The 24,653-nt window shown below is 35.4% G+C and overlaps 5 protein-coding genes across 8 annotated transcripts; 4 read left to right on the top strand and 1 right to left on the bottom strand.

Moving 5' to 3' along the window:
• The first annotated feature begins 4,493 nt into the window (after positions 1-4,493).
• LOC117615840 (gibberellin-regulated protein 12-like) lies at positions 4,494-5,624 on the top strand. Its single transcript, XM_034345005.1, has 4 exons — positions 4,494-4,641; positions 4,777-4,815; positions 5,101-5,131; positions 5,335-5,624. The coding sequence occupies exons 1-4, from the start codon at positions 4,570-4,572 to the stop codon at positions 5,514-5,516; spliced, it is 324 nt and encodes a 107-aa protein (XP_034200896.1). The 5' UTR covers positions 4,494-4,569; the 3' UTR covers positions 5,517-5,624.
• A 781-nt stretch (positions 5,625-6,405) lies between these two features.
• Positions 6,406-7,250, top strand: LOC117614334 (small EDRK-rich factor 2-like). Its single transcript, XM_034343117.1, has 3 exons — positions 6,406-6,570; positions 6,755-6,854; positions 6,971-7,250. The coding sequence occupies exons 1-3, from the start codon at positions 6,564-6,566 to the stop codon at positions 7,056-7,058; spliced, it is 195 nt and encodes a 64-aa protein (XP_034199008.1). The 5' UTR covers positions 6,406-6,563; the 3' UTR covers positions 7,059-7,250.
• A 6,322-nt stretch (positions 7,251-13,572) lies between these two features.
• Positions 13,573-15,006, top strand: LOC117614444 (ethylene-responsive transcription factor ERF062). The gene has a single exon (XM_034343260.1). It carries the CDS (start codon positions 13,626-13,628, stop codon positions 14,934-14,936), a length of 1,311 nt encoding a protein of 436 aa, XP_034199151.1. The 5' UTR covers positions 13,573-13,625; the 3' UTR covers positions 14,937-15,006.
• Positions 15,007-17,390: 2,384 nt separating this feature from the next.
• Positions 17,391-18,886, top strand: LOC117614141 (ubiquitin-conjugating enzyme E2-17 kDa-like). The gene is made up of 3 exons (XM_034342843.1): positions 17,391-17,533; positions 17,771-17,993; positions 18,628-18,886. Exons 1-3 carry the CDS (start codon positions 17,508-17,510, stop codon positions 18,859-18,861), a joined length of 483 nt encoding a protein of 160 aa, XP_034198734.1. The 5' UTR covers positions 17,391-17,507; the 3' UTR covers positions 18,862-18,886.
• A 70-nt stretch (positions 18,887-18,956) lies between these two features.
• On the bottom strand, positions 18,957-22,721 carry LOC117614140 (cysteine proteinase inhibitor-like). Of its 4 annotated transcripts, none has more exons than XM_034342842.1 (3): positions 22,303-22,655; positions 21,653-21,860; positions 18,957-19,065 (listed from the first exon to the last, which is right to left on the bottom strand). In XM_034342842.1, the coding sequence occupies exons 1-3, from the start codon at positions 22,618-22,620 to the stop codon at positions 19,061-19,063; spliced, it is 531 nt and encodes a 176-aa protein (XP_034198733.1). In that variant the 5' UTR covers positions 22,621-22,655; the 3' UTR covers positions 18,957-19,060. The 4 variants fall into 4 exon arrangements, with proteins under 4 accessions (XP_034198733.1, XP_034198730.1, XP_034198731.1 ...); XM_034342839.1 differs by lacking the exon at positions 18,957-19,065 and adding an exon at positions 19,071-19,548 and having other exon boundaries at positions 22,303-22,721; XM_034342840.1 differs by lacking the exon at positions 18,957-19,065 and adding an exon at positions 19,071-19,582.
• Between the last annotated feature and the right edge of the window lie 1,932 nt (positions 22,722-24,653).

The raw sequence follows: 24,653 nt of genomic DNA, 5'->3' as shown, positions 1-24,653 counted from the left end.
GGGCCCAAAGCCATGGTCAGCACATCATTGCTGCCATATACACTGACTTTGCCTTCCGAGACTTGTTTTTGCAATTCATCCTAAAACAAAGATATATAAAAAAGTAAGAACAAAAAAAACACGACGGTTATTTATATACAAACGACGTATTATATAATTTCACACGACGCAATAACATATAAACCGGCGTTATTATAATTTATCACGACGGTAGTTATACCGACGTGGTTAGTTTTTTAAAACGACGAAATGAATAAACCACCGACGTCTTATGCTATAATTACAGAAAGCAGAGTAGTGATTCCTTATTTAGACCTTTAACGACGTTTTTTTAAAAAGTTTCGACGTGGTAATATCATTCACACGACGCTAAAATGAACCACCGACATCTTATGCTATAATTAAAGAAAACAGAGTAGTGATTCCTGATTTAGACCTTTAACGACGTTTTTTTAAAAAGTTTCGACGTGGTAATATCATTCACACGACGAAAAAATATAACATAAGACGTAATAAGAATTATTCACAGTTTAATAAAAATTTAAAACAGAGTGAGTAGGCTTACAATTAATTTTGCTTTTTCTGCCACCTTTGGATCGGGGATGTTACCATGTTTGTCCTGTCTAGCTCTCTTCCATAAGGTAGATCGATCAATTTCTACCCCGGGCATGGTTTCCTCCAATTGATCCTCCAATCCAGCATATCCTTTTCGAGACAATCGATGATTGTACTCAAGTTTCTCCCTAATCTGTGCATGTTGAGAATGCCCAGACTCAAAATCTTTGGATAACCTTGAAGCTACAAAGGCATCCCATTGTGCTTTCTCTATGAATTTATATGTTTCAGGGGGTTGGCTTAATTTCTCCTTGTCATTGGTGTATGGAAGGATATAATGCCTCGTTAGTGTAGACTTGAAATCCTTCCATTTCTTGGCAGCAGAAGCTAACACAGAGTTCTTGCCCCCTTGACCTACCACAAAAGCCATGTCAATTGCTTCCCAAATCTGCTCCTTTATATCCTTGGGGATTTGAGACCATTTCATGTCCACAAGTGGAACTCTGGAGCGTGCCAACACACCAATGTAGGACTGCATCTCACTATGTGCTTGGCCAATTCCTTCCCCCCTTTTATTGTACTCAACAATTGGCCTCAGTTTCTGAAGTTTTCTCTTCACAACACGAGGCATTGTGCTCATACCTCGACCAGACTTTGAATCATCAGAGATTGTTGTCTGGTTGGTTGGTTCTGTCTCAGCAGATGATGAAGCAAACTTCATCTTCTTCGAAGACTTCTCTTGAGGAGCTACAATTCCAAGCTCCTTACCTCCATTTTTCTTGGAGCCAGAATCCTTACTTTGGTGTTGAGAAACCATTTTAACAGACAAAACCGCAAGTGAAAATATTTCAGGAAAAGATTAAGAACACAAACGACGGTTATTAATAAAATACGACGTATGATATGATTTTAAGCGACGCAATGAAATAATCTCAGACGTAATAAATGTTTAAAACCATTATTTATATAACGTCGTGGTATTTATGTTCACACGACGTCAATAGTAATATACCGTCGTCTATATAAGGATCCAAAAACCTTCTTTCTTTCTCTGTGAATGTTTGATTGCAGATCCAAAACCCTAAAATACCACGTCGTGGTATTAACATTCACACGACGTAAAACAATAAGATATATTGTCGTCTATATTAGATACCAACCCTACTTTCTTTTTCTTTATATTTTATCAAATTAGGGAAAAACAAAAACCATTGTTCAGAGAAATCAAACCTGCAATTAAACAAGCAAATAAAAAAAAAAGACTATAATTTTAAAAACAACTTTGTCAATTTTCAGACGGCGCTAGAACGACTGACGAACCGTCGTGGTCTACATATTTAACCACGTAAATAAGAAGCTACCGTCGTCTTATTTAGTTGAGGTAGTTGTCTTCAAAGTTGGAAACTTTCCCTTTTTGTCTGTATATTTTATCAAACTTGGAAAGAAGTAAAATGATTTTGGCCAGAAAAAAAGGTAAAAAGATTTTTCAAACAAAAAACGTATGAGCATGCAAAACAGTAACCAAAATAGTGAAAATGAAAGCTTACCTTTTGCGTGCAATGAAAGCAAGAGGAAGACGATGTTTAAGTTCAGAGACGACGAAGAAGACGAGAGGAAGGCGATGAGATACTCTGACAGTGCTCTGACAAGGAAAAAAGACAAAAAGTTTTCTCTGGGAGATTGAAATTTTTAATCGGGTTTGGAAACAGTGCATGTGTAAGTCAGGTAGACGAAAAGTTGCTTACATATAAAACCATTTCAAAAAAAATAATACGGCGGTTACATATAACTACGTCGTTTTTAACTAACACGACGCAATATTTGTTGTACGACGTGGAATCTTTTCATTTAACGTCGTTAGGTTTAATATAACCGACGTGGATTTTAATTTTTAAATTACGGCGGTTACATATAAATACGACGTATAAATTACAAAATATGACGGTACATTTAACTTCGGACGTGGTAAATAAATACGACAGTAGGGTTGTAGGTACCATCGTAGTAAACTCAAAAATTAAAGTACATAAGTAATAACTCGCGTCATGGTAGATTATTTAACACGTCTTTTTTATTAATTTACCGACGTGGATTTATGTAATATACGTCGGTCATACCGACGTTGATTTTACAATTTAAACGGCGGTTTTTTTGTAAGGACCGCCGTTGGTTTTTAAAATTTATTCTATAAATTTGTCGCTTTCATTCATTTTCGGTTTACATTTAGGGTTCCAAGTTCTTCCTCTCTCAGAGACACTGTCTCTCACATCTCAAAGACAATAATTTGGATGTCTTTCTCAAAAAGAAATTGAGCTTACTCGCATCAAATCTATGTCCACAAGAAGAAGCTTGTCAACTAGCCTTCTCACTTCCTTGATCAAGCCTGATAGGACACTTAGTGCTTTTGAATACTCCTTGCTTTCCATCAAAAGAGATGCAAGCCTGGCCTCCACTCGCTGTCGAAGGAAAGTTCGCTTCTCAGGGAAATCTGAAGATCAGATGTGTTGGAATGAAGAAATCTGAAAATCAAAGAAATTTAAAATGAAGGAAATTAATGTTCTGGAATATGTAAATTTTTTTTTTTGGATGACAGATTTAAAAAAAATAAGAGTATAAAAACAACGACTGTTTTTGAATTACTGTTGACGTTTTTCGTCGTCTTAAGTAAGACTAAAACGACGTAATATATTTGTTGAGCGACGTTGATTTGTTTTTTAAACGTCGTTAGGTATAATATAACCGTCGTTGAAAATTATCTCTCTGATTGCAAATTTGCAACGACGTTAGGTATAATATTTGTAGATACACAAATGCACACACATCATCAACTTCCAAAAAAATTGTCTCTCTGATTGCAAATCTGTGTCATCTGTTAAGATTATGATGTGGAACAGAGTTCCATCTGGTAAGATTTCGTAACCCTTGGGATCTCAGAAAAATCTGGTTATGTCGGGGGTTTTCTATATAAACCGTCGTGGTTATTTCAATTCTTGTCATTAAGTAGATCTACCGGCGTAGGATAAGAAAATCAAAGAAAAAAATTGTTAACAAAAATTCTTATTAAGACGACGGTTTAAATTAAAGGTACGACGTATAAAATGAATAAATATGACGTTAAATTTTATAGTACGATTTAAAGATAACGTCGTAGAACTATACGAGAATGACGTCGATATATTTATATTTTCCGTCGTTGTACATTAATTTAATACGGCGATATTTTGTATTTTAAAGCCGTTGATTTTTTTGTAATTATACGGCGTCTTATACGAAAACCTCGTCGTGTTATTTTATGAGTAAAATCGGCGGCTTTTATTGAAATCGTCGTCTTTACTTTCTCCGTCGGTCGATTCATAACTTCTGCCGTTCTTTGTTGGCTTTGATTTTACTCTGCGGAAATCTGTTTCAAATAGGCGTCGGTTGTTTAATTAGGTACGTCGTTGTTTTTGAACAGCCATTTGAATCTCCATTTTTAGTTGTCTAAGGTGGTATTACATGACGGTGTTTTTAGAACCGTCGTCTTTTTAGAAACCACGACGGTTTTCACTTAGACCGTCGTTGTTTTCTGGTCGTCTTTTTCACTTTTTGTAGTAGTGATTTGGCTCCAATTGAGCATGGTTTTTAATTTTTATCTCATTGAACATATCTAATCCTAAATATATAGGAAGAAATTACCATATCTTTGGCTCCAATTTAGTATGGTTTTTAATTTTGCAAATATCTAGTTAAAGAAATATATATCCAGTGTAAACACACCTCCTATATATATGCATGTATCCTATATATACATATGCATGTATATATCTATAAGGAATATATATATATATATATATATATATAGAGGAAGAAATTACCATATAGTTAAAGAAACATATATGTGCCCTCCCATATACGTATATGTATGCATATATATATATATATATGATGACCTTGCTCACATGCATCATATTCCTGAACAACGTTCCATTCTCCCTGAAACTAGATTGAAGGTAGAAAATTTACAATTAATTAAACATGGCCAGGCTCTCATGTTTTTCCACTGCTTTCTTTCTCATCTTTGCCTTGATCTGTACCATTGATGTCATGGTAATACCTCTCTCTCTCTCTCTCTCTCTCTCTCTCTCTCTCTCTCTCTCTCTCAAGCATACCAATCAGCTAGCTGTATGTCTATCTTTGTTCTTTGAAAAATAAAATTGCTCATCATATATATTTTTACTGCAGGCTCAGAGTCCGGGACGTGCTGGTGGAAGTGTTCGTCCAGTAGGTTTCTTTACTGAATTTGGGAAACAATCACTTATGCATGAAAGTTAGGGATTTTGAAAACTGTTTACATCAAATAAAAACTAAGTGCTAAATCTAATCAATGGCTTTCTTATAATTTTACACTCAAATCCTAGAACCAACCTCATCTTGATATCCAGAAGGTACTCATGAACGAGATTTTCACAACTAAAATGGCCGTTATTTATAGAATTATTATTTTGTGAATATCTTTGAATAATCTCCCTTATTTTCTGTTTTCTTTGTGGTTCGATTTTTTTACAGACCGGCGGTGAGGGATCACTTCGTGCTGAACGTACGTAACTCATTTCTCAAACTTTTACTTTCATTTCAAACATAATCCCAATTTTTCTCAATAAAATTTATTATAGTTTAGCTAATTTACTAAATAATTGAATAAGGGAAAAAAAAAAAAAAAAAAAAAAACTTGATACTTGTTGATACCTTGATTTTTATTTTTGATAATTTTGTTGTTGTTGTATTTGATGTTTTAATCAGAATGCGGAGGGGCATGTGCATATCGATGCTCAGCAACTTCACACAAGAACCCATGTATTGAATTCTGCAACATGTGCTGCAAGAAGTGTCTATGTGTTCCTTCAGGCACATATGGACACAAGGAAGAATGTCCATGCTACAACAACTGGAAGACCAAGGAAGGAGGCCCCAAGTGCCCATGAAACCCAAACAAATAATTAATTTACCCAATGTCTTTTGTATGTTTGCCAGAATAAATGTACGAAAAAATAGACCGAGTAATAATGAAAAAACACATCACTTCTTGGGGGTGTCAATAAAAATTCGCAAGTGATGGTCATAATATTCAACCTTTTAGTACTTTGTCTACCTATTTGTTGATTACATCTGAGATATAATCACCAGAAAAAAAAAAAAAGTAGTATATATATACTCAATCAGATTTCTTTGAGCCAAAATTAGTTTGGGGATTCAAATCAATGTTCAAGGCGAAGTTTCTTTGCAACTAGCTGACCACGCTTGTGACAGATCATTTTTATTTATTTAATTTGTTTTATTGATGTGATTCTCTTATAATCACATTGGAATTGATAGGAGTTTCGGGTTTAGCTCACATGATTCAAACTTCAATGTATAGGTAGAATGTTAATTTTAGGAATGGAAGAAGTCATGAATTGAGAAATTTAAATAGGAAAATTAAGGAATTGAAATCAGATTAACTATTTTTTTAGCTGATTCCATTTTCGATTTTGAGGGCATTCAATTACGAAGTTTAACGTGGAAGCAACATAATCCTAATTTTTTTTATTCCTTATGTTAGTACACGCAAAAAAAAAAAAAGAATTTAAATCATTTCAATACCCATGTGTTAACCAGCGGAAAAAAAAACAGAAATTCATTTTTAAGCGTAATGCATGTAATGTCGCAAGACATGTTACATGTATCAATAGTCAAACGCTGTCACTGCGGTAGCATTTCTCTTCCATAGGATGGCTGTGGTGTGCCTCCTCACACCGCATGTGAGCCGTTTGATTGGGTACATCACATATTTAGGGTAAAGAATTGGTGCCGCCAGCCTAACTTGGCTACAACTTGCAACTTTGAACAGAAAAAAACAAAAAACAAAAAACAAAAAAAAGACCAAAAGCCTTTCTACTTGGAACCCAAATATCTTTCCCAATTGACTTGCTCTTGCTCTCGGCCTCTTGCCCTTCTTCGCTTCTTGGCTCTTGACTTTGGCGCTTCGCATCATGACTCATATCCTTTCCATTGTTGATTTCATACATCATGTTAGGCTTTTTTTTTTTAATCTGCTTCAGAATTTCTGTTTAATCTCGTGTTTCTCAACACTTCAATTCTGTTTCGTTATTATTATTGGAAGTAATTTTGGTACGAACAAAAACAAAATTGGGTGTTTTCTTTGATTCTGAGATTTGATCACGCGGCAACCAGAGAGAGAAAGATCGGGAAAGAGCTCAGGCTCGGGGCGGCAAGGGTAAGAACAAGGACGATGGCTTGACCCCAGAACAGCGCCGAGAGAGGTCCAAGTTCCAATCTTTTATCTTTTTCTTTTCTATTTCTTTTTGGGTTTTTATTTTGATTTCTTTTGAGACAACCCAATTTGTAAATATTTTGTTTCTTGAAAAATGAATGGCAGGGATGCGAAAGCGCTCCAAGAAAAGCAGGCGAAGAAGGCCGCGGGGGCAGCGCCGGGAGGGAATTCCTCCGGAGGTAAAAGCAAATAGTACGAAATAAGAGAATGAATGGCATTGTCTAATTTGGGGATGTTGTCTTAACTTTGGCTTGATTAATAGCTGTTGAGATTTCATTGTTTAAATTTGTGGTGTGTTGAATAATTGATGTTGGAAAATATGTCATTGTGAGTTTGTTGTATACTTAACTTAGAAATGTATGAAGTGAGCCAATTTCATGTACCATTGATTTCTGTAATTCTTATTATTGCATCATGATTTAGAATTGATTGATTATTTGGAATTTCAGAAAACTGAACTGAATTCGTAACATAATAAAGCAAAATTTATAAACTTTAATCAATATTGAGGTACCTCTATAAGAGCTTTAGCTTAGTCTCAACCTTTGAAGTTTATTGAATCACCATGGACCTGTGGAGATGCTTGTTGGCCAACACAGATACAATTCGATATAGGAGGATTTTAAACACAATTACGCTGGGTTCTGTTACAGATTGTGAAAACTCATAACTTATTACATCTCTAATTCCGTTTGCGACTTTACAAATCAAGGTTTTAGATTATGTATCTTTTACATCATTTGTGATGTGAGTTGTTAATTGCTAGATATTATAAGCCTTGGCAGTGGTGCTTTGATGTAGATTTAAGTGGTTGGACCTAAGAGGTCATAGGTTTTTTGACAAGAACAAAAAGCTTATTTTGTGGCGTCGTGCCCATGTATGTGTTCTAGTCTCTAGAGCATGGTCCCTTGTCCTTAGCTCAAGGATTGATTGACCATTGGCTAAAACTGTCAACTTCTGTGGTTTGTTTTTCTGTCCTCTACGCTATTTGCATTTGTAATCTGTTACTGTAGGAAAGAGTTTCATTAGCTAGGGATACTGCTTTGATGTGGATTCATATATATGGAGCATGTATCATCCTCTAAATGTTTGAGTGGGTTAATATTCTGTGGAGGAGTAAGAGGACTGAAAGGAAACAATATGATATTACAATCAGATAAAGGAAGGAGAAGAGGCAATCACCTTTCTTGTAGGTCATCTCTTGCCTTTCCGTGTTAGTAGGCGTGCTCTGAGTGGGTAGTACAAAGACCATTGAGATCTACTTCTGTTAGTAAGCCTTCTTTTCCTTTAAAAGGGAAATAGGAAAAGCGATGCACACCCTCACTGCGGGTTCTTGTTCAACTTAGAAGCATGCCTAGATGCACATTCCACCACAAACCATCACTGAAAATTGTACATGTAGGACATCAAAACTACTATGCCATGTTTTTGGGAAATGAAATTACAAGATTAGTGCATGGCATGTTCTTTGGATACTTCAAACATGGGGAGAACCTGTGTTGGCTGTGTTTCGACATGAATGAAAAATTAATTACGTCCTTTGCAGAACAGGAATGTCTTAATAGTCTTCTGAAGCAAGAGAAGAAAGTCTTTACTCTGGTGGAAGTTATTTAAGGAGATTTTTGTTTTATCTTACGTTCTTTACTTATTGTGATAAGAATCTAGCATTCTTTACAATGAAAAATAAAGATGTGCACAGCAACCTAGTCATTTTAAGAACTATCAAACTACCCAGAGACACTGATCATTAAAGCTTGGATGCTTTGATGTTTCATTTGTCTCCATGTGCACTAGATGATTCTGTTGTGTTTTCCATTGCAACGAAACGAACACATTCACATGCTTCACATCCACATGTACACCTTAGTACAATAAAATTTAGTATCATATGCTGTGGTCCTAGATTATCTTTATGTTCAAGCTTACTGCATACAGAACTCAGATATAGGGCAAGGTCCTTCTAGCAAGAATGAAAATGAGAATTTGAGATAGCTGTGGCAAATAGATGCCTTTATTACTAGTTTAACATACTTCGTACAGAACCCAGATACAGGGCAAGGTTCTTCTAGCAAGAATGAGAATGAGAATATGAGATAGCTGTGGTAAATAGATGCCTTTATTACTAGTTTAACATACTGCTTACAGAACCCAGATATAGGGCAAGGTTCTTCTAGCGAGAATGAGAATGAGAATATGAGATAGCTGTGGCAAATAGATATAGGGTAAAGTTGTTGAGACAGAGATGACTGTTGTAGGAAAAAAAAAAAAGGGTCTTCACCAACAACCATGGAAAAAACCAGGGGCTCCCAAACCACCCAAATGAAAGCTTCATCACATTGCATGGCATGGTAATTGCTGAAGGTGGAGGTACATCTTCATGCAGACAAACCCCAAACTCACATGAAACACTAATATGTGATGGAGAGAGAGAGAGAGAAGGGATTCATGAATGTGATGGTTAAATTTCTTAAACCTCATGAATGTGATCGATTGTTCTGTTGTACCTCATTGTCTTCTTTGAACAAGGTTTTCAAGAATGGTTGGAACTTCGACCGTGAAACTACATTGCAGAACAAACACAAGTTCCAGTGCAGCTTAAGTGGATAAGAGCATTTACCTTTGCATCCTAGGTCCTAGGTTCGATTCTCCCCTTCCCCAATATCCTTTTTTTTATAAAATAAAAAAGACTCCTTCCAGTTAAACACCCTCACGTTTAGAAACTCTGCTCTGAATATGTCACACTGATTTTCTCGACCCCACAAGTGTTTGGACAAACAAAAATTACAAGCAAAAAAAAGAATGGATCAAATAAACCAAGTGTTAAAACTTTATGTAATGGGAGTTGGTGCCATTGTATTGTATGATATATTCAAAGGTGACCTTTGTGTTATTTGGTGAACTAAAGGCTTATCCTAAGACTTGAACATGTCAATGGGGAATCAATTTCTGCAAATAAAACTCAATGACTTCACGCAAATAAACCCGTACAGCTATTTGCCAGTTTAGACACGTTTGTCTCTTATAAGTTTCAATTTCAACCATTATGAATTTAAGGAAATAAAGCTAATTCTGCAATTCAGAACAGTTCTGAAGTTTAAACTAAAGTTTTGAAAAGCGAGACATTTTTTGTGCTCCTGAGCTAGCTAGGCGTAAGCCTTGAGGCGTTTTGTGAACATCTTTTTAAATTTTCATGGATAAATTGCATATTAGAGACAATAACCAAACAGACAATTTGATTTCGCAATTTAAAATTGAAATTGATAAACTACTACTACCTAGACATGGTCATGTTACGAGAAAGAGTCGATGGTTTAATTATATATTAATTAAAAAGCATATTGAAAAGTATAACTAAAAATTTTAAGCAATGTCTTTGATTTCTCTTTACATTACATTACAAATTTACAATGGCCCACATTTTTTCTCTGCCTACCTTAGTTAGCCATGATTTAACTAATGATAAGTTGATAACCACAACGGCATTGGTAATCATGCTTTGTCAAAATAAACGATAAAGCGCACTCCATGCTACTTTTTTTAATTAAAATAAATTAGTTTATTTGGATGAATTGGTGGTGGTGGTGGAAGTCATGATGTTACTCATGAACAGATAAGCAAAGTTCAACTTAGTTTGGGATTAAAGGAAAAAAAAAATACAACTTAGTTTTCAGCAGGATAAGGTTTTCTAGTTCAACTTCCAAGCCTACGTATTCATTTTTATACATATCGCAAAGATTATTAAATTCATGCATGTATATGCATCCATGATCAAGTCTTAATTTGGCTCTTAATTTGGGTTTAGAAGATGGATCCATAATATTTGGTACTTTATGACATGATTTGGTACTCAAATTATATTGAACTAAGTATTATCATTTCTTTGGAAGGGAAAATCGAACTTGAGACATCTTCCAACATTGTAGAATAAAAGTACCACTATGTCTCAATTATCAGATATTACGTGAGTATGTGGCAACACTAATAAATCTTTAGGAAAAAAAAAAAAATTGCGATTCCCTTCCTAGACAAATTCTTTCTTGTGAGCTAGAAAGGATGGAAAGACTAAGTGATGTAAAACAAAAGATGGAATCATTTGAACAAGAAGAATTCAACTTTGATGCAGTTGTTTTCATCTTTTACACTATCTTTTGTCATGTTTTCATCTTATCTAACTTTATATATATGGTGCTTCTGTGTAGGATTAGCAGCAGTGAGGGAAATTAAAGGGGGTTGGCGTGGAGGGATGAACTTCCTTGCAAAAAGGTTGATCAAAACCCTTTTTAAAAAAAAGCTTGATGAGAAGAATAAAGTAAAAGGGAAGTCATATATACATACAATAGTAAAATTCTTGAAGTAGTTGCACCAGAAATGAACCTGTTCGTTTTTCTTTCTTTCTGATTTGAGGGTCAGCTTAATTGAGCCCAAATGAGTGATTAATTAATTGGTTATCCATGATGCCATGATACTTTAAACTAATTATAGTTTTGAGGGTAGTTGTTGTTGTTGTTGTGAGCTAAGGTTATAAACTGTTGACAAGGGACAAATTTCTCTGTCCCCCATATACTTAAATGCTCGCAGACACACACACCAGACCACAGATGTAGAATATTCAATATGTTTACAAAAATAAAATAAAATATTTAAATGATAATTACAAATGACTAGATCTGTTGTTTATATGCAATGTACCCCAGTTGTATATGCTGTTATTATATTATCAATTTACCTCTGAAAGCTCCTATAACATGCATCAGACAACATGAAATAGCTGCAGAAATCGTGAGAAATGTTCTCTTACTGTATCCGGACCACAAATTAGTTTGGTTCTTTTTTAAATTTGGGGTTCAGATTTATGCGAGATAAGTATTTGTCTGATAACATAAGTTTCGTAAGTGAACATTACTCCACAAACCATAAGAGAAATGTGACTATAAATAGATAATGGTAGAAACAGAGAAACTGGACAACCAGGCACAATGAATGTGTCTATTTTGCTTTGCTAGGCTGCAAAATTCTTATCTTCAAGACAGAGAAACTGATGGAAGATTGTAAGAAAATTAAGCAAGGCCTGTCACAAGAGTAACAATATTATATAGATAGAGGCACCGAGTCCCCACTCATGACTTGTCATCCACTCATTGATCAAGCTCCTTCTCCATCTCTAATTTAATCTAAAAGCTGTTGCTGATGTGTGTGTGTTTGGAAATGAGGGCATTATTTATTTATTTCCTTCTGTTTCAAGGTTTTGAGGTCCAAAACACAGGAAGGAATAAAGATATATATGATCAAGGAAACAGAAAGCAAAAGCTAACATTTGAAAACATGGCCTCGTGCCCTCTGCCTACTAATCCTCCTCAACTAAGCATGTAAAAAAAACATAATATAGGTAGCTTAGCCTCAGCCATAGCCATGTGCTTGTTTTGTAAGATAACATTGACAAACAAGTTAGCCTTAGAATAATATTGCAAAACTTGCCAAAACAAAAAGTGAAAAAATAAAGAGAGTTCCTTTGAGATTCTTTATTCTCTCTTTTTCCTTCTCTATAGTATAATATATATTTGTATTTTCCTCACTTGGAATGGTTCCCTCCAAGTGGCGTTGACCCAAATGGTTAGCTTAAAATGGCTGCAAACTTAACAGCACCACACAAATGAAGGAAATTTTAATCATTTCAAAGCCAGCCTCACCACTTGAGGTGGAGAGAAATTAGTGGCAGTGCTTGCTAGCTATGGCTTTTACCTTTATTTGCTTGAGCTGATGAGGTGCTTGAGTGTCTCCAAACCCTCTTCAAAAGACACATATGCTCATGATGCCCCAAGAAAAAGCCAAACAAGGTATACCTGTGTTGATAGCTTTCATCACTATTTGTTTAATGGTTAGATCCAGAAAAGACAGTCATCATTTACTCATTCTTATAGAATAATTAATCCAACATCCTGGCCTAAAATAAAATTAGGTTTAAGGCCGGTTCAACGCTAATGATTATTTGGATGATAATATTGATAAATGCAGCCTCTGGTACCAACATTTGTATGAGCGTTCCACTAATTTCCTGCAATGTAGGACCAGTCATAAGGTTGGCCATCTCAGTTGGCTTAAAATTAAGACTGATGAAGCAACTATTAGCAGATGTACACTTGTATAAAACAAGCTTAGCTTATGTATCAGAAAATGAAGTTTTGTGTTATATGTATTAAAGGTCTAAACTTTATATATAAAACTCAATTGGAAAGTAAAAAGAAGGGGAATGAGGCATGTGGGTGTTAAAGAAAATCACATGATCAATGACTTCAAAAATCCCTGATCATGATATATAAAAAGCCATGAAAGTAAAAGGTTGAAATTTTCATGCAGTCACCATCACTGGGGAAGATTCACTGCATAACATGTAACCCTACATGGCAAGTTAGCTAAGAAGGGCCTGAGCTGTCAGGTTCTGATTGGCTGCAAGGAGGCATGAAAGAATATCGGCAAGCACGAATTTGCTTGGGAGAGGAAATGGAAGGTGGTGAGCTTATTCTTTTTGTCAATTGAGCAGAGAGAGAGAGAAAGAGATCTGACTCGGACAATAGCTTTGCTTTATCGACATAAAGTAGGTTCCTTTAATATTCTAATAAAGCAGCAAAATACTTGTCACATGATGAGGAGAGCTTTAGCCTTCAGAGGTAAATATATATAGCATAGTGCATTCATGATTTCCATTATTTCTGTGCCATTCTTTTCTTTGTGTGTTCTGTTTGCTCTCAAAGTTTTTATTAGTATGGATGGTAAGTTTCCCAAGTTGGAAACCTTCATAGCAAAGCAATTGCCATCTTATTTTTCAAGAATGGCAAGTGATAATGGATCAAATTTGATTGGTGATCCAGCCATGTGGTGTGGCAGTGTATCAAAATCATCACTGTCACCAGAGTCTAGTAGTTCTTCAACAGAGGAGTTTTCTTCTTCTGGTTCCAATTTGATTGACAACATGCCTGGATTGACCAAAAGTCCATTTGTTCCTGTAAATTTCTTGGAAACATTTCCTCAGCTGAGTAGAGTTCAAGTTTCTGATCAACCACCTACTTCTCCACCTTCCTTTTCATCAAACAGGTCAAAATTTCCAAACTTAACTTTGTTTTTGCAGGAGCCAAATCTGTTAGATCCCTCATCATTATCATCATCTTCGTCGTCCACGCAAGTTGAAGTTGTAGACTCACTTGGCAAGACCAAAGGGTGTGATGAGCCTAGTATGTTCCCCTATTTATCAATCCCTTCATTTCCTACTCCTCAAGTAATCGACCAAATTCAGCGTCAACCGGGCATGATTGAGTGGCTTAAATTGAACCAAAATTTAGCAAGCCATTCATCTAAAGGCTTCAATGATTACTGGCTAAGCACAACGAAGACGCAGCCAATGAAACACACTGGAAGGTCATCAAGATTGCAGCAGCAGATCAATCAACACCGCAAGCAGCCTCATAACAATTTGTCATCAGCAGCATCAACACCAGGGAAGCTATTTAGAGGAGTTAGGCAAAGGCATTGGGGGAAATGGGTGGCTGAGATTCGATTACCAAGAAACCGAACAAGGGTTTGGTTGGGGACTTTTGACACAGCTGAGGAGGCTGCCATGGCATATGACACAGCCGCCTACATGTTGCGTGGCGAGCATGCGCATTTGAATTTCCCAGATTTGAAGCATCAACTTAAGGCCAATGCTTTGAAAGGAACCACAGCTGCTCTGCTTGAAGCAAAGTTACAAGCAATTACTTCATCACAAGCACATCAGAAGGCCATCATGGAGTCCAAATCATCACAATTAGCATCACCAAACAAGCACTCAGCTGATGATCATGATGATCACAAGTACTCAAATCTCATGATCAATAGTAATTTCAGCCAAAACCCAACAAGAAAAGAGTGGCAGTTTGGATTGGAGAGCAAAGTTGGATCTGATCATCAGGTGGTAATTGAAAGCAAGAAAAGCCAGCAGGATTTAGTATCAGCAGATGTGGATGCTGTTCAGCTAAGTAGAATGCCTTCTTTGGACATGGACATGATATGGGATGCTCTTCTGGTTTCTGATTCATAACCTTCCTTGTTTTTTTCTTTCATTTCAAAAAATGATATGTGATACTGAAACCACGATTTCACTGATTAAATTGATGTAGTATTGAGTTTTTTTTTTTTTTTTTTTTTTTTTTTTTTTTTTTTTTTTTTTTTTTGATTCAGTATATAGGCATGTAACTCATCTTTTTTCTTTTCCAAAATTTTTGCAGTGAATGGTTAGATTATCAGATTTGTGCTTTCTTCAATTTGGTTTTTTTTCTTTATTAGAAGATGTTGTTTATGCAGTGGTATATTTTCCGTTCTTTTTCTTATGAAGTTTAGTTTCTGTGGCTGTTGATTTTATTTCTACAACTTTTCTGTTCTGTGACGAAGGTTTTGCACTTTGAAACAGGCATGATGCATGATTTTCCAACTATGCATTATGAAATGGAAAGATGTCTAATGTAAATATCTTTTTGAATAGTACTGTTGCCAAATTTGGAACGTTGAATGGGGCTTGAAAAAGGATCCATATATATATATATATATATAAAGAGTATAGAAGCTCGACTATACGATTAATTTTAAAAAAAATTAATAAATTTGAATTTTTATTATTTATAAATAAATAAATATAAATAAAAAAACCCCGAGTATCGCCGTGCGGCTATGCTATTTATTTAAAAAAGCCTCCTACCGTTTGCCTATGTGTAAAAAGAGTATCGCCTTACTAAGTTTTAAAAATTACTCGAGTACAGCCGCGCGGCTATACGTTTATAGAGGAAAAAAAAAGGGGCGCGTCTAGCAATTAGGCAACACGGCTATACAATTTTTATAAAATAAAAAATACCCGAGTATAGCCGCGCGGCTATACTATTGAGTTAAAAGGGGCCAACGTGTAAAAATTAGTATAGCCGCGCGGCTATACCATTTTTAACAAATTAGCTATACCATTTTTAACAAATTATGTCTTCGATACTTTGGGCCCTAAGTACGTCACCTTGGGCTAGGGCCAGTCCTCTCTCCAAACTAGGGCTTTTCACTCTTTTTTTTTGGTCTGAAACAGCTTTTCACTCCCAAGTCAAAAGCTAGACGAAATTTTCACTGCATTTGGGAAAATGGCGCCAATCACTCATCCACATCCCACATTCGTTGTATTCTTTTTTAAAATGTGGAGCCGATTTTGACTATTGACTCCAACTATTGCCTCTATTGCTCTTGCTCTATAGCGAAATTGTAAGTTGTCTTTCATTTTCATTTTTTCTTTTTTCCAATTGCGATTGGGAATTACTTATAAATTATAACAAATTTAACAAATTTTAAAAAGAAAATAAATTTTTTCTTTTACTCTCCATATTCTTTCCATCTTCCTGACATCAACAAATTCAGCGAGCATTGATCTACCCATCCCAATCCTTTGAAAAGTTTTTTTAAAAAAAATTCAAATCAAATTCTCAACTCCACCTTTAATATTGTGTCAGGGTTGGTAGGTGTTGATAATAGAGGCCAAATTGTCCTTTAATTTTATTCCATTTTAAAGATTTTTTAGTCTGATTAACCCACATACGAGTCCTTATTCCATATAACATCACTTCAAGTAAAAATCCATTGTAGTCTTGTTGGTTGTATGTTGTTGTGGTGGTGGTGTCGCGGTCGTGAAGCCACCAGTACTGCTAAGGGGTTGATGAGAATATTAATATGGTAGGGGTAAGGTCGTGATGTTGAAAACACATGAAGAAGATGAAGAATGTTTTTTTTTTTTTTTTGGGGTTAAAATTTTTATGTTTTTAACTTGGAGTTGATGGTGTTTGGTCGAATTAATAATTAAAGGGTATTTTATGAATAATGGTGGGTGGAAAAGTAGGATTTTAATTTTTCAAATTTACATAGTGGATGAGAAAATAGGACAAGTGGGTGGAAATAGCAACACTCTATATGTATAACAAATGTTATATATATATACAGAGTGAGCAAATTGTTGACACAAAAACGTTTCTAGTTGTGTTGGTTTGTAATGCCTCAACTTCTATTCAGGACTCGACTTCAAAACCTGCTTGTGTTAAAGGCTTGTTCGATGTCAGCACCAACATTCAATATCCCATCTACTTTCACAATCACAAACTGAAATAATAAATACCCGATCATGGTTTGCACATGGCCTTCAAAATCTCAAGACCGACCCTGCTTATAATCTCCTTTTTTGATAAGATAAATACCATTAGATCAAGAGTTACTTGATATTAGCTAGTAACTCATAAAAGAGTGACCATCCTTCAACCTGACATGTTCTATTAACTGGCAAAAAACTGGGTCAATGTTCTTCCTTTGGTAAACAAAGAGCGAAACTGCGCAAGAATTTCCCTCACGCGATTTTTGTCAGTCACTTTTCCATTTAGACAAGATTTTTCTTGAATTTGACGCGGTTGAAGTCAAGCTCCAAGAAAAGACTAACTCTTTTCCAGGAACATGGAAAAATCAAAATCATAAGATAAATAAAGCCACATATAGGAGGTTCCCAAGCACAAATTAACTTATTATCCATCGAAGCTTTGCTGGCCTTAAATTAACTGTTGAGATTCTCACTATCTTGCTTTGTTGATCAAACTTCTGCTGCATGCACACAGAGAGCATGCCAGATAGGTAGTTTCTCATCTCCCTTTCTTTTTTTTCTTTTTTTTTTGGATCAACTCAACTTCTCCTCTTATGGTTTGCATTTTTGTTTTTGGGTTACATTGGGGTCCAACGGGGTTCGAACGGGGTGTCATGGGGAAGGGGGAAGGTACAGCCACTGTGGTGGGAACCATTGGCGTTTGCATATGTTTTTTTGCTATGATGCTTGATCAAACTAACAAAAATATAAATTGTCATGAAGGACAGAAAAGTTGCAGAGCACTGGATTTACAAAAGGGAGGGGTTCAGAAAAGTAGACTTCCCAACACACTGCAGTTATGGACCAGTAATTGAAGATGAGCCCTTCAAATGGCAAGGTGTGATCATGGGGCCTTCATATTCTCCTTATGAAGGAGGTGTCTTTTTTCTCTCCATTGATTTACCACAAGACTATCCTACCAAACCTCCCACCATCAAATTTTTAACAAAGGTAATGTATCTACTGTATACACATACATCTTGTCTATTATAATTTTGCAATCGGATGACGATATGCATGTGATTGAGGTGAAAACATGTGTTAAGAGTAATGGAAAAGGCGGATTAAACGACAAGCATCACTCTAAAGATCAATGACAAAGACTGCATTCTGAGTCAAGTCAACAGAAGTCTAGGTGTTTTAGGGGTTTAGGCAATCATTATGTTTCTATACCTTTGGATGAATAGTCTTGATTAGAACGCGTTATGACATGAGGAGAAATGTTCATGTTCTCGAGTCGGGTTTTGAATCTGGATTACGAATTTAGGTAAGAATCAACTTGTTTAATTGTCTAGATTCAAAGTAGGACAAGATTAATATGTTATATATGATGCTAGGGTGTGGAAATAGAACATTTCCATTCCAGTTCTATAAACTAAAACTAGTTGCAACTCGCATTAGATGTTCTGAAAATTTTCATCCAAAATCTTTCTTGTCATTCTGCATGGAATATTATACTTGCTCATATGATTCACTTGCATAACTTTCATGTCGCCGTTATAAGCGTCAATAATGGAATTCTTGTAGCCTTTGTCCTTTTTCCAACAATTCATTTACAGATGTGCCATATGTTGGTGTTATGCAGGTATATCATCCAAACATTGGTGAGGATGGGACAATTTACATAGACATTTTGGAAGAAGATGAATGGAACCCAGTCCAGACCATTGAGAGCCTGCTGCTCTCCATATGCTCACTTCTTGCTGATCCAAATCCAATGGACCCTCTCAATCCATGCTGCCTTCTCTTCCGAACAGACAAACAGAAAGCCATTGAAATAGCAAGGGACTGGACTAGGAAGTATGCAATGTCAGATTAACTTCAAATTAATTTTGAATGGCATCCCTTGCCTTTATTGACATGCATATAAACATTGTTCCTTTCCTTCTATAACTTCAGCTCTTGGAAGTAACGTTTTATATTGACTGGTTGAGCTTTCATTTGACGTTTTAGATTTCAGATATTTCAAGCAGCAAAATAATCCAAAAACAAAGATCCAGGCCACACTCAACAGAAAATCACCCTGCATAGATGTACAAAATAAATCATTAACAAGCTGGTGATGATTCACCAAGTGAGATGAACATATGCTCCATCTTCTATCTTCTCTTCCCTTAATAAATAGATAGAAAAGGGAAAATAAACTTTACTGGAGATTACATCATTAACAGATCCAAAATTCACTATTCACTATACATTGTTCAAGGTTGAAAAGGTGAATTTCAAAGGTTTGAAGGAATATTTTTTTTTGTCGAAGGTTAGGGGGAATATTTGTTCCGACCAAAAACAAGTACTATTTGTGGCATTGGACACTTATCCAAGCATGTGCGGCTCAACGTACAAAGTAGTAGGCCTCACATAACTGTAAGTGAATGACTGATGCAATGTGCCGGGCGTATCCAAATTTGGAAGTTAGATAGGTAGGCTTTGTACATTCAGTTCAGGAAACGATCTCGCTGTACATTATTCATATAAAACATAACAGCTTCATGCAATTTCAAATCACCTGCGTAAAACAAATAAGACATCCAAAACAGTCCCTGTGAAACCGAAACCAAATTACATAAAGAAAACATATATAAGCAGGCAAGTGAAAAACTTTGAAATTGGGGCATAAATACCAAAGAATTCAATTGCCTATTGCATGACCAACACTCTCAACTTGTAATACAGATTATAAGTCAAAGACAGCAATTACTCTGCATCACTAAGCTTTTCAAATTTATTACTTTTATTACCCATGGAGTTTCAAGGCATGTACTGTCAGGTTAATGTCTCTTTGCTTCTCAGGGTATGCATGAAAATCTGTCCTCTGGAGGTACATAGACAATGCTACACTCATCAAATGTACTTTTGAGGCATTCAGAGAATGAAACTCTTTCACTACCGTAATTAACTACAAACTATACAACAATGTAAAAAAATTTCAGCTGTTCCATTTTTCTTATTCAGTCACACATCTGTCAGAGAAGGCATCCGCGAACAGCCAATATCCATTAACAGATGTGTTGATACTTTCAAGTATGAAGTTCGCCACTTTCACTGACTGGCTCAAACAAGTAATTAGACAATAAACAAAGAAAAATACTACAGAGACCCAATTATCTAACCACTTGATGTGGCAGTTCATATGTACTTAGTACGTCGCTACTAAGTCCAATTGTTAATTAACACATCAACTGCCCGAGCATTTGATCAATTGATGTGGATAAAAATTCTAACCCCTCTAGCATTACTCATAGACATGTCATCTATAAAATCCTTTATACAAGTATTTACAAATGGATGCATGTAATGCGTTTATACCTCAAGGGTGATACTAGTAACATTTAATGCTGCCACTAAAATAACCTACAGAATAATTATTCAAATATTCATTGCTGCCACTATAATAACTGTTCTATGTTTCACATCCACAGAAATGCTGTGAAAATACATACAAGCGGGATAAATAACACTATTCCTTTATGAAGACACTACTAAAGCTATCTACACTGAGAACTACAAAAGCCAGAGAAAAGTACAGCTCAAGAATGACAAAAGCATAAACGTCGATTTAAAACTTAACAAACAATGGATAGGATTTTCTAAACTAGAGGCAAAATCAACCACTATTAAGCTGTTTTAGAATATCAAGTTTCCAAATAGAACCTGGCATGACTCAGGGATTTACTTTAAGGTTGTTGTAGTCCTATATATTATATGGTTTGAGTGGCTAAAGTGATTGTGGGGGTAGTATGATTGATAAACTGACTGGATAGTTTTAATAAAGAAAAACAAATTGGCTTGAAAGTGACGACTTTTAAACAAGTTTACCTATGTGAAGACACGAGTACAGGGTCATGGTTGTTGGTTGTTCCATGGATCCCTACATTGCATTAGTAAGCAGAAGTTTAAAAAATTGAAGCTGTAAAAATCCTAGATCAGATAAACTTTCAAGGGGCAGCATGGTAGTAACTAACGGATGACAAGTTTTTCTCCTACCCAAGATGTAGAATTACATAAGTCTCTCTATGGGTGGTTAAACTATCAATCAGTAGTGTCATAAATGTTCAGTATCTAAGTTCCCCTCGACAACCTCGGAATAAGCAAAGACTAGCGGAAAAGCATGTCAGCTCTTATGCTTAGGGTGATCTTACATGCTAGCTATGTTGACTAGGCCTGTGTGATGCCTAGCATTGGGCTGATACTGTAGATTCCTAGGGCATGCAATACTTGCCTCTCTGGATGGCTAGTTCAATTGGTTGCCTTCATGAAGCAAAACATCATGTGTTCATTTCTTTTCATCTCTTCTCTCTTTACTTCAGACAGAATACCAAAGGAACATCTTGAAAATGAATGCCTTCAAAAGTTCAGCTTAAGTAAATGAAGAAGGGAAAGGTGCGAGGGGGCCCTTGCATTTGTCCTGTGCACTTTAGATTTGGAGGTAAAACATTTATAGTAATTAACAACTTGGATTGGTTTCTTTTCCAACAATTTCTCAGGAAACATGCAGATGCAGTGTTTGGCAAATTGAGCAAAGCACAAGAATCCTAAATCAAGTGAAAAAAAGTCACAAACTTGAAATATAAGGTAAAATATGTGGAACGAAATCTTTGGACAGTACTCACCGGACTTAACACCAAGAACCGACAAGCGGTCATTAACGGGCTTCCATGCAAGCAACTCCATGAAGTTCTTTAATATTTGTAACCAAACAACTGCATGGTAAATCTTAGGCTTAGTAGCATCAACTGTCTCCAGTGTAATATGGTACAATATGCTAGAAACCATAGTGTGGCTTGCCCCCATCACCCTCACATATTGAAGATTCTTACTCTACACAAACACAAAAAAGATACATTGACATTATAAACAAAATTAAGTAGAAGTGCCAGAAGAAAGAGAGAGAAACCAATAAGAATCTCAATAACTACATCTTTGGGGCCAAACACACATAATGTTTAAACCTACCTTAAATTAAAACCATAGAATGCTAGCAGAATAAAGGAAATGAGATTGACAAAATTAACAAACATACACCAGAATTCACATTTAGTACAAAAGAGTAACTTTTCACTGAAACGTTCCCAACATCCCATAAAGATGCATTGGATACAATCTTCTCCACAAAAGGTACACACCCTATAAAGAAACCAAAACGGATTTCGTATAAAATTTAATTTGCCGGAGTTTATGATATTTTATGAACTGGGTTTGGAACAAAAGACAGAAAATTGGCGTAAAGATGGAGAATTTAAAACAGGAAAAGGAAAAAGACCTCTTTGAAATTGTGCTGCTCTACTGCAAACTTGGCGAGTCTGATGATCCAATCATCCTCGTGGGCACCCATGTAAATGCAAGTGCCACCACATGGGGGTGATGTTGTACAACTTTGTGAACCTGAAATTGGGTTTGCAGAAGAAAAAGAAGGAGAGCCATGGAGAAATACAAACGCTGAAGAAGAAGAAGAAGAAGAAATGGGGATCAAAGCATTGTGATTTAATAGTGCACAGAAGCCAATATAGGGCTTGAGCATGAGGTGAGTATGGTTGACAGCGGTGTGGGTTACTCCGGCGAAGAGGTAACGCAGAGACATAGAGGTGGGTAATATTGTTGTTGAAGAGAAGAAGACTGGTGAATTTCGAAAGGCAATAATGCTTCGATGAAATTCTGCCCCAAAATTTGGAGTGACGACGTTGTTGGGCTTTTCCAATACGCTTTAGAAATCAACAAATAATGGGCCTGAAAAGAGGCTCTTCAACCATGAAATCTAATATATCAAAATGGGCCTGAAAGCTGGCCTCAAACGTTCCACTACCTCTTGTTCTTGCTAAAGCCATGTTGTATTACAATACAAAGTTCTGAGCATAAAAAAGATCGTGAGGTTGTGAGTGAAATGGTATACACTTCCACATTTGCAACTTCGGCTATAAAGGCATGGTTCAAAGATGCATAAAATGACATTATGACAAATCTGGCATCCAGTTTTTCGATTGTGCCCATCGTCCCAAGCCGTCATAGATAATATGTAATAACATTCTTTCATGTTTGGTAATCAGTTTATGTATGTGTTTAATCAAGTATTTTTCTAGTTTGTTGTTGTTCTTCAAATTTTGTATTTAAAGATATAATAAATATATGAGATTGAGATAAGACAATTTGATCCAATGATTGGTGTGATATAAAAGATAAACATTTGACAGATGAGATTAAATGTACTTTACTTGGTTCAATGGTTGATATGAGATGAAATCTTATCTTGTCAAAATTTGAATTTTTTATTTATCGGAATGTTCATAAAGAAAAATTAACTAAGAAGAAGGTAAACAAACAAACAAACAAAAAAAAAAAAAACTAGAATATAATCAAATTACAACCTTAGGAGCCGTTTATCAGGAATTGAGGAAATAAGGAATTAGGAAAATAATGAATCGGTATGGGAAGAATCATTCCAATTAAGTTGTTTACTAATCATATAGAATCAGCACAAGAATGGAGTTGATTTCTATTGTTATTGTTTACTAATTCTCATGAATCATAATCTAAATTAATTTGATTACTAAAATACCCTACACATATAAATATATAATTTTTCACCTAAATAACGTGTAAAAAAATTAATTGAATAATATAAGATACTATATATCGAGTGATGAAAAAAATTATTATATAATAATATAAGGAATATATTAGGAAGAAAAAAAAAACAAATATGACACAATGATAAGAAGCATAACAAGACAAGTAGAGGCTAGCAACCAAGGTGAAAATGGAAAAATTTTGCTCTTTTTAACGGTGATTAATAAACAGCCATTAAATTTGTTTAAAACAAAAAGAGGCTTCAAAGTTTGGTTTCTTCATTTCATGGGATGGAATAACATAACAAGTGTCAACAGTTTTCGTTTTATGTCCATGTTCCTCCAGATTATGGTGCTAAACTAACCAATTTCAAATAATATTTGAACGAAATAAACTAATAATAACCTAAGATTAGATAATATTAAAGTGGCGTGAGTTTTTATTTTTCTAGGGTTAGGGTGTTTTGTAATTATCTTAAAATGGTAAGGGCATTTTTGGAAGGTAGAAAGAAAAAAATGAATGAGAATCGGATCAACTAACCCTCCATAGTTGATTTGATTCCTAGTTTTGAGCGGATGTGATTACGAATTTTGAGGTGGGACCCATGTATTTTTTCATTCATAATTGCAAGTAAAGGCAGAGAAAATCATGACTAGAAATCATTCTTTTTCTTCCTATACCCATTACTGATATGTAAACATGCAATTCATAGTTTTCTACCTCAATGTAATGCTAAGATAAGAGTGCATTGTTTGTGTATTCACTTTCTAAGAAGTTATAACAAACTCTACCAAGTGCCAAAAATAACCACATATATCTTCACCATTCTAAATAAATTGAAAATGTCTGAATCCTATTACCAGAAATAGTAGCATATTCAAGTGCCCTACCATTTTTGGCCACCCTAAAGAAATCAAGCAGATCCTATATTTATATTAACCACACACAATCTTAAATATCCCCTTCAACATTTAAAATCTTGAAGGTTTGGTTGGTGATGATAATTAAAATGGGCATTAAACATGCTAAAATAAGGTGTGCATGATCAAG

This window comes from Prunus dulcis, chromosome 1 (assembly GCF_902201215.1).
Source record: "Prunus dulcis chromosome 1, ALMONDv2, whole genome shotgun sequence".
In the NCBI taxonomy this organism is placed as follows: Eukaryota; Viridiplantae; Streptophyta; class Magnoliopsida; order Rosales; family Rosaceae; genus Prunus; species Prunus dulcis.
Note: the sequence above shows the minus strand (reverse complement) of the source record. Positions and strands in the feature narration are given on the sequence as shown.